At 46.0% G+C, this 9692-nt stretch overlaps 1 protein-coding gene across 1 annotated transcript; it reads left to right on the top strand.

Annotated features, from left to right (window-relative positions):
* The first annotated feature begins 4006 nt into the window (after positions 1-4006).
* Positions 4007-9561, top strand: Oxa1l (OXA1L mitochondrial inner membrane insertase). The gene is made up of 10 exons (XM_020162849.2): positions 4007-4132; positions 4509-4670; positions 5713-5926; positions 7711-7854; positions 8045-8130; positions 8286-8450; positions 8615-8719; positions 8805-8967; positions 9040-9120; positions 9199-9561. Exons 1-10 carry the CDS (start codon positions 4070-4072, stop codon positions 9336-9338), a joined length of 1323 nt encoding a protein of 440 aa, XP_020018438.1. The 5' UTR covers positions 4007-4069; the 3' UTR covers positions 9339-9561.
* The last annotated feature ends 131 nt before the right edge of the window (positions 9562-9692 follow it).

The following is a 9692-nucleotide window of genomic DNA, read 5'->3' as shown; positions in this document are numbered from 1 at the left end:
TTTACCATCCGAACAGACCTTACAAAGGTCCTTTCACCAGCCCTCCACCCCCCAACCTGGCTCCAATTGTTCCAGGCCTCACTGCGACTCCTAAACCTGACAGTGGCCATTAATGTCACTGACTGCTTTCTGTGTGCCTCTCTCCAGCGCCCTTTACTGGCTGCAGCTCCCACTAACGTCTCTTCTCCTGTCACAGCTTCCCCTAACTTGCGAAACTCCTCATGCACCCCTCCCTTGCCATCAGTGCCTCTGTGGGCACCTGACTCTACACAAGGTCCTCCTCCTACGCACACCTGTTATACCCCACTCTTGGCGTCTTGGCCCAACCTTTCTCTCTCCTGCCATACTAATCTCACCATTACGGAACAACTGGCATCCCCCTCGGGGCTATATTTCTGGTGCCACAATACCCTACACTCCTGCATAACTCAGGTTACTCCCGGGCCCTTCATACTGGTGATCATAGTTCCCCAACTCACTCTTTATGGGGAAGCTGAATTCTCCCTCCTATTTGGCACTCAGCCAAAGCACGCCGCATTCTTGCCCATCATGGTGGGTATAAGTTTGGCAACCTCCGTGGCTGCCGCAGGCCTTGCGGGGGGAGCTCTTGGCCATAGTGTTATTTCAGCAAGGGACTTCGAGGAGCGCTTACAGATCACCCTCGAATCCACCTCGGCCTCACTGGCCTCCCTTCAGTGTCAGCTCACCTTTCTAGCTCAGGTGGCCCTCCAAAACCGTAGGGCCCTAGACCTCTTGACGGCTGAAAAAGGGGGTGCCTGTTTCTTCCTCCAGGAGAAATGTTGCTACTATGTCAATGAATCTGGGATTGTTGAACAGAACGTAAAAAAATTAACAGACTTGGCCGAGGACCTCCTGAAGAGACCCACTAAAGACACCTTTACCGACCTGCTGAGCTCTCCTCTCGTCACCTGGCTCCTGCCTTTCTTGGGTCCTTTGCTTGTGCTCATTACTCTCTGCACCCTCCTACCCTGCTTACTACGGTTTCTCAGATCTCAGGTGAGCAGAATCTCTAACCAAACTTTCAACCAGCTTCTCCTTCAGAGATATCACCCCCTTATAGCCCAGGCTGGGGACGCCTGCAATGGATCCTATCAGGACGACGGGTATGAGCCTCATCAATCCCTCACAGAGTGCCTACTTCAGTTCCTCCATTCCCTACGCCAAGACAGCTGGCTGATACCCACCATTCACGACTCAGAGGATTGGCTGGAGGCCATTTACGACCTATGGCTACAAGGGACCTTCATCAACTTCAGGGAGGAGGAAATTTTCACCTTTGGAGCCTGGGTACGCCATTATGAGGCTCACTACCCCAACGCCATTTGCCAACTGACCCTCCCTTCCCCTATGCCACCCCTTGCCAGCTCGAAGAAGCCAGAGCAAACACAATGCCCCCCCCTTCCTTAACAAACAAAAAAGGGAGGAATGTTGGCAATAATGGCGCCAATAGGTTTCGGTTCTTACTGCACCCTTAAGCTTCGGTTTCCCAGGGTAACAGTCCTGCCTTAAGTCTAGCCTGAATCCTCCTTCTGCCCCAACCTCCAATCAACATGAACCATAAGATCCTAACCAACCAGATCATGACAAGTCTCAATGAAGGTATTTAAGCCCCTGCCTCCCTCTCTCTCTCTCTCTCTCTCTCTCTCTCTGCTCTCTGCTCTCTCCCTCTCCCACCCAGCAATAAAGAATCTCTTAGCCAGATCACTCCTCTCCACGTGGTCACTTTTGGGGCCTATATTTCCTTACATACAAAGATAACTTGCCAATACCAGGAATATATGTTGTATGGATATTAAGAAAACACTCAAAGAACTCTATGGCCATAAATCCAGCAACTAAAAAAATAGCCTTAAGACAGAACTAACAATAACTCACTAAAAAAGAAATAAATTTTCCCGAGATCTATTTAAAAAACTGAAAACTTTTCTAGAAAGAAAATTCCAGGCTCATATTGTTAATTGGAGATTTCTACCAAACATTTAAGGAAGAAATAATGTTGATTCTATGCTATCTCTTTCAGAAAACGAAAGAGGGGAAAACATTTCCTTATTTGTTTTATGCAGTGAGCATCACACTATTATCAAAGCAAAAAAATAAATAAAAACCATTGTAAGAAAATTGCAGATTGATATCCTTAGACCATGGATGCATAAGCCCTCAACAAAATATTACAAACCAAGTTTAGCAACATATAAAAATGCAACTCATTATAGTCAAAGTGAGGTTTACTCAAGGGATGTAAAGTGGGTTTAGTCTTCAAAATCTAACCCACTATATTAAAAAATTGTCAATTGATTATCACAATTAATAAAAGAGAAAAGAGACCGACAAAATTCAACATACATACATGCAAAAAAAAAAATGGTAGTCCTTATCTCTAGTCCTACACCTTCTGAGCTGGGAGAATACACATGGTCACTAAGATAAATAGTCTGGGCAGCAGATGGGTACTAAAACAGGGAAGTGTCATTCCAGTCTATTCAAATCGCAGAGACAATAGCTGCGCTTTAGGACTTCCCTTTGCTAGACATGCCTGTCATTCTTTTCGCCCCTCCACCCACCCAAGAAGCCTTGCAGCTTGTTAACATAGGGAGGAGGAAGACAGACGCAAATAGCTTTAGGTCTCTCTGTTCTCCTACCTTAGCATCTAAACCGACATGGAAGGGAGTGCCCAGCTGCTCTGACTTTTTAGTTTTTACTTTCTAGTTGCAATGTCTGAGTTTAACCCTTTTAATATTCATTAAAATAAAATAATTTCCCTGTCTCCTCATCTATCTATTCTGCTTTATGTAAGGTACTGCCAAATAAAGACCACGCCACATGTGGAAAGCAAAGGTTTATTGGTCCAGACCGCAGGGCCGTCACTCTTTTCAGGTTCAGAGTGAGGCGGCTTGGCTGAAAATGGATAATAGGCTTTATAGGAGGGGCCAAGCCATGGGGGAGGGAGAGTCTCGGTCTCTGATTATCTGCAATCACCAGATGGAACAGGTCGACATGCCTGGCTAGTTGAGTAACTGGAAGTTCCTGAGTTGTTTTGCAAGCTGAGAAACAATCAGGCAGGGAGAAACAAGTAGTCATAAATCAGGGGGTCTGGGGGTCTGGTTTCGGTGCTAGCCTTCCGTCTGCCCCAAGAATGCCAGGGAAGTAACATTTCACCCATCACCCACGGCTAACTGCTACCTAACACTTTCTTGTCCAGAAAGTACCTGTACCTAGAGACTTTGTAGGGTTCAAACATAATCAACTCCCACCTTTATGAGTGGTAAGTTTTTTCCCCCTCAGAGAACTTCACCTTACATATCCCTAGGAATGTTTTCAACTTCAAGAAATAGAATACCTAAGCAATGGAGACTTAGAGTCTAGACAATAAAGGCCTTTAATTATCTTACACAACAGAGTCTAGCAATAGATGGTTACAAGCCTGGTACACAGGTCAATGACATCAAGTACTTCTATCTTTCCATTCATCCATCTTCAGCATGTTAGCTACATGCTTCAGACCTGTGCCCTCACGGTCACAGTTCTCATATTTCTTAAGGAAGGAAAACAGGAAAGGTGGAGCTTTGTCTGTTTTATCTGTGAGGAAAATATTTCCTAGAAGCTGCCTTCCCTCCATTTCTGACACGCTCAAGACTACCCTCACATTTCACTGAACCTGATATTACACGTCTAGGAATTTTTTTTTAAAATCGATTATCCCTGAGTGAGAAAAACCCACGCCAAGCACACAAAGATGTCTGAAGGCATCTGATGTCGGAGGACAACGGCGATTTTAGGAAAGGGGGATAAGTGCCCCAAGTTTCGGCTGTCACTACAGTGATTTTAATCTTCAACCTCCTTCCAATCTCCAGAAGACACTGTCGCGCGAGCTTGTTGAGAACCTTGCGGCTTCTCGCCCACTTCAAATATGGCCGCCGAGCCCGATTCTCCATGACCACCGGACCTGTGGCTAGGGGTCTGGCTTCGTGCCCATTTCCAAAAGGGCGTCCTCCCGCGGGGCTGCCGCTCCGAGTGCGCACGCGCGAAGGCGGGTTCTCTTCCGGGCAAAATGGCGATGGGCTTCATGTGTGGACGCCGGGAGCTTCTGCGCCTGCTTCGGCCCCAGCAGCGGGTAAGGTTGCTCGGGGGCAGAGCGCGGGGGATGCTGCCTTGTCCCTGTAACCTGAGCTGGGGGCATGAGCAGACGCTGACCTGTTCACCCGGACCTGCATGTCATGACCTCGAGTCGCGGGAGGACACCTGGGGGTTATGACCAGGCTCCCCAGGGTTGAGTCCCGCTTGGTTGTCCGTTTCCGCGAACTGCCTTTGCCTCTGTCAAGTGTCCTTCGGCCTCGGCCTCTGGGCCCCATGGGTGACCAAGATGCTGGACACGAGTTGCATGCCTGTGGCTGGCTGTGCCTCCAGTGGCAGCAGGCTGCCAGCTTCTTGGAGAGTCGGCATCGTGAATGCAGGGCCCCATGCTTTTCCATCGTCCTTCTTCCCGTCAGTTCCACAGAGTCGCAGGGTCCTCACAGTGGCCCCGGAAACCGCTGACCGCCGAGCTCCTGGTCCCAGCTGGTCCAGGCTGCGGGCGACACCCCTACGTCCTGCTCCCGGCTTCCAGCCCCCGCTGCTTCAGTACTTCTGCTATCTCCTTTGCAGAAGCCCAGGTAAGAGGCCTTCTGTTTCTGCATATTGGTTAGTTTCTTTTTGTTGTTTTGTTAGTAGGAAAATACGCAGTAGAGTGTTCTTTTCAACATGCCACACAGCTCCTCAAAATGTTAGCATCTCTGCTCGGAAGGGATTTTCAACTCAATGGGAAAATGATTCGAAGTTTGTCGTTGGTTGCCAGAGTGGTGGCAAGCCAATGATGGGGATGAGAGTTGGTTCCCACTTGTGTATTGGAAAATTTATGGAAACTGTTTCTTAGGAGGAGACCAAATAGGGGTTTTAGTCATAAAAACTCATGTGAGCCTGGTACCAGTGGCTCACTCCTGTAATCCTAGCTACTAAGAGGCAGAGATCAGGAGTATCTGAGTTCAAAGCCAGCTGGGGCAAAAAAAAAGGGCTGGTGAAGTGGCTCAAGGTGTAAGCCCTGAGTTCAGACCACAGTACTACAAAAAATAAATAAATAAAACTGAGTTGATAAAGAAAAATTGTGTTCTGTGGAATAGCTCAGTGGTAGTGCACTTGCCTAGCATGTACAAGGCCCAGATTTAATGCCCAGCACCAGAAATCTTGAAAAGTAAACAAAGAGAAATTGTTAAGCGTAACAGTTTCAATAATTGGCACCAAAAAAAGTAGCGATGTTTAAATAGCGGACATCTGAGGAATAGTAATATGAGAAGCAACTTCCCAGCAAAAGTGATGAAATCTTACTCTAATTAATTTCTCTTCCTGCTTAGTGGCAAAAGTAATATGTCCTTTTTAGGCATAAATTCTATGGGTCAACCTGGGAGAACAAAAAATAGTCAAGAAAATATAATTCAGGATTTGGAGGTGTGGCTCAAATGGTAGAGCGCCTGCTTTGCAAGTGTGAAGCCTGAGTTCAACCCCAGTCCCACAAAAAAAAAAAAAAAAAAAATTGAAAGGTAGGAAGGGAGAGAGTGGAAGGGAGGAAAGGAAAGAAAGAAATATAACCCAGTACTGGTTTTCATAAAGGGACCTCACTTTCTGGATGTCCCACTTACTGTATGGCTTTCTTTCACACAGGTCCAGGCCACTCCTGTTGTTCCTGCAACTCCCTCACCCACAGCAATACCTGAGGTGGCTTCTGGAGAAACTGCAGAAGCAGTCCAAACTGCTGTAGAACAGAGCTTCACTGAACTGGGGCTTGGGTCATATACCCCAGTAGGACTGATCCAGAACTTACTGGAATTTATGCATGTTAACTTGGGCCTACCTTGGTGGGGGGCCATTGCCACATGTAAGGAAAATATATCCTGGACAAGGGTGGAAGAAGTGCAGACTTAGAAATAAGGATAGACCTGGGCATGGTGGTACATGCTTGTAATCCCAGCTATTAGGGGGTAGAGACCAGTAGGATCACAAGCTCAAGACAGGGAGACCCTACCTCAAAACAAAAGAGCTAGGGGTAGAGCACTCAAATGGTGAAACACTTGCCTAGCATGCTCAAGGCCCTGGGTTCAATGCCCAGTACATCAAAAAAAAAGTTTTTGAAAAGGGGATAGAGCCACAAAGATGGCAGTTCTGTGAATGTATGGAGGAAATAGGTGCAGAAAAGTAAAGATCAGAGAAATAGATGATTTAAATGAGGGATAGAGACTCATGACATTTACATGCATTCTACTTACATTTCCTAACGAGCTTTTAAAAAGTATGAGTATTTGAATGTGAGCAGAGTTGAAGTAAGTGGGCCTCACTAACAGTGACGAAGCTGCCTTGGTTATCTAGGCCAGGCACTTAAATTAGAAATACACACTACTCTTACAAGGGCTAAAACTATACTTTGATTTCTTCCTACACCTTGCTCCGTTAATTATCTCTTCTGAGACTTCAGTGTCTTGTGGTTTTTTTTGTTGGTGGGGGGGGCACACTGGGGTTTGAACTAAGGGCCTCATGCTTGCTAGGCAGGCGCTCTACCACTTAGCCACTATGCCACCACTGTTTTAGTGCTGAGTATTTTCTAGGTAGGATCTCATGAACTATTTACCCAGGCTGGTTTTGAATCACAAACACTATTTAGTCCAAAGTGGCCTCAAACATGCAGTTCTCCTGCCTCACCCTCATGGGTGCTAGGATTACAGCATGTGCCACCATATGTCTTCTCCTTATCACTCTACCCCAAACATACCAACATATGAAGCATACCTATATGTTACTCAAGGAAAAATTCCTTCCCTTTATAATTGGTTCCCTTTCTTCTTCCTTTCATAGCTTTTATTTAAAAGAGGGTTCTGCATCCAGTGGGCCTAATTCTTTCCGTTTGTACTTTGACATTCAGCAATCTGGTTTTTACTAAAATCACCTCACTCTAAACTGCCACTAACACCCTTGCTAACCCACTTTTCCTATTATACTTGACCTTTCTGCATTAGATACTTTAGAACTTGAACCCTACCCCTTGACTTTTGTAAAAACCTTCCCTGATTTTGTCTGACTGCAGCTGTCCTCTCCATTACATTGTATTCTACCTGTGCCTTCAGTGCTAGTATTCTGGGTTCCATCCTTAGCTTCCTGGTTTATTTTTATCCTACACCCACTATATGTCTACAGGTACTATAAATTAAATACTTGTTGGGATGACCAGTAAGTACGAAGGGTAAGGAACAGGAAAGAACTAAAACAGTAAGCTACCAGATTACTTTCTACTCCAGGGATTTTCCATTGACTTTCAAACTTCATTCTAGGAGCTCCCAACTTTACAGAAAGTTGCCTCTGAGCAAGGTGAAGGGTCTAGCATAAAGTCTTAAAGCCAGACTTTTCCTTCACCAGGACAGCTTGATTTATTTTGTATATTGTGTCTACATTTAGAGTTGAAAAAAAAATTAAGAAAAAACAGGATCTTGGTCATCTGCTTAGAGAAATTAATGGTAAGCTTTTGTGATACCAAAGCAGAGAACTGAGCCTTGAACTGCCAGATTGTGGAACAGGCTGGAATAAGACTTATTTCAGTGAAGACCTAAAACCTTCAACCTTGGATCTGCAGAACTTTTAAATTTCTCTCCAATCCTACTTTGTGTTTTCCAGGTACAGTCCTTGCCCGCTGCCTGGTTTTTCCTCTCATTGTGAAGGGCCAGCGAGAGGCAGCCAAGATCCACAACCACTTGCCAGAGATCCAAAAGTTTTCCACTCGAATCAGAGAAGCCAAATTGGCAGGAGACCACACTGAGTGTGAGTCAGTTTGCAGAGTGAGCATGGGAGAGGAATAAACTAAGCCAGGAGTTGCTACAGTTGGGCAAGTTCTGTTTCTTGAGACTAATGCTTCCAGGGATTGGCCAAGATCTGTTAAAATTTCGTGAGCCTAGTGATAAGGATGTTCACTATCTATTAGCCTAATGATTAATTTCCCTTTACATCACAGTTTACAAGGCCTCCTCAGAGATGACACTTTATCAGAAAAAGCATGATGTTAAACTCTTTAGACCTCTCATTCTACCTCTGACTCAGGTAAGCAAAAACATTTCCCTTACTATTTTATCCCATCAAATGGCCTGTTCCCGTGCCCCAGACCTCCAAAAGTGATGTACATGGCTTTCAGTAGTGAGGTAACGAGAATGTCCCCTCTGTTAAAGAGTGCTGACACTGTTTATCCTGGGTAACAGGCCCCAATCTTCATCTCCTTCTTCATTGCTTTGCGAGAGATGGCAAACCTTCCTGTGCCCAGCCTGCAGACAGGAGGCCTCTGGTGGTTTCAGGATCTCACAGTATCTGATCCCATCTACATATTACCACTAGTAGTCACTGCTACAATGTGGGGAGTTCTTGAGGTAAGCCCAGGTTGGCCAAGTACCAGGCCTGCACAGTAAATTGGGAGTAGTGGGTACAGTGGTTGTGCAGAATGGTCATCCTTCACTCCTTGGAATGATAGAGTTGGTGGTTATTAACATGCACTCACTCCTCTTTTCCTCTGCCCCTCTCCCCTTTTTGGCAGCTAGGTGCTGAGACAGGTATGCAAAGTTCTGACCTTCAGTGGATGAGAAATGTTATCAGAGTGATGCCCCTGGCAGTCTTGCCCATAACCATCCACTTCCCCACGGTAGGTAATAGCTTAGGGGCTGCCTCCTGCAAGTTGAGCAAGGATACAGCTTCTGAGTGTCTTTCTATCTCCCTCCCCACCCCAGGCAGTATTCATGTACTGGCTCTCCTCCAATGTGTTTTCCCTGGGCCAAGTAGCCTGCCTCCGGATTCCAGCTGTCCGTACTGTACTTAAAATCCCCCAGCGTGTTGTGCATGACCCTGACAAATTACCTCCACGGGACGGCTTCATAAAGAGCTTTAAAAAAGGTACAGGCAGGACCAGGAGATGGGGGTCTAAAAATGTGAACGGGACTCATGGTCTTACTCCTTTTTACACAGGCTGGAAGAATGCTGAAATTGCACATCAGCTCCGGGAACGTGAACAACGCATGCAAAAGCACTTGGATCTAGCAGCCAGGGGTAAATATCTTTTCAGGCTAAATTCTATCTTTTTGTTTCATCTTCTCCTTTGTTCATTGAGATTTCTCTTCCCCCCAGGTCCCTTACGGCAGACCTTTACCCATAACCCTCTGCTACAGCATGGAAAGTGTAACCCTTCCAACACCTCCAACAGCAGCAGCAGCAGCAGTAGCAACAAACCAAAGACAACGCCACCCTGGCGTGACACGCTTGGCTGACTTATGTCCCCTGCTCACTCTGGCAGAAACTCTCTTCAAAGACTCATCCTCAATACAGACTTGATGCTGCGTCCTTACCCCAGATGTAAAAAAGGGTGGGACAAGGAGATGTTAATTTAAAAAATGGAGTCCACTATAGACTTACTCTTGAGTGCAAAAGAGCGCACTGGTGAGCCAAGTGATCTTCCCGTCCACAGAGTCAGTAAAGCTGTCCTACATGCTGCTTCCTGGTGCTTATTAAATAGGGAAAGGGGATGTGTGCTTCAGAAAAAATGAATACATTGGGTCATGGTTCCTCTTGCTGGCCCATGCTCTGATAGTGTTTTGTTATTGGTTTTTTTTGTTTGGTGGTTC

The sequence above is a fragment of the Castor canadensis genome, chromosome 3 (assembly GCF_047511655.1).
Source record: "Castor canadensis chromosome 3, mCasCan1.hap1v2, whole genome shotgun sequence".
Taxonomy (NCBI): domain Eukaryota; kingdom Metazoa; phylum Chordata; class Mammalia; order Rodentia; family Castoridae; genus Castor; species Castor canadensis.
This window is presented reverse-complemented; position numbering and strand designations above follow the sequence as displayed.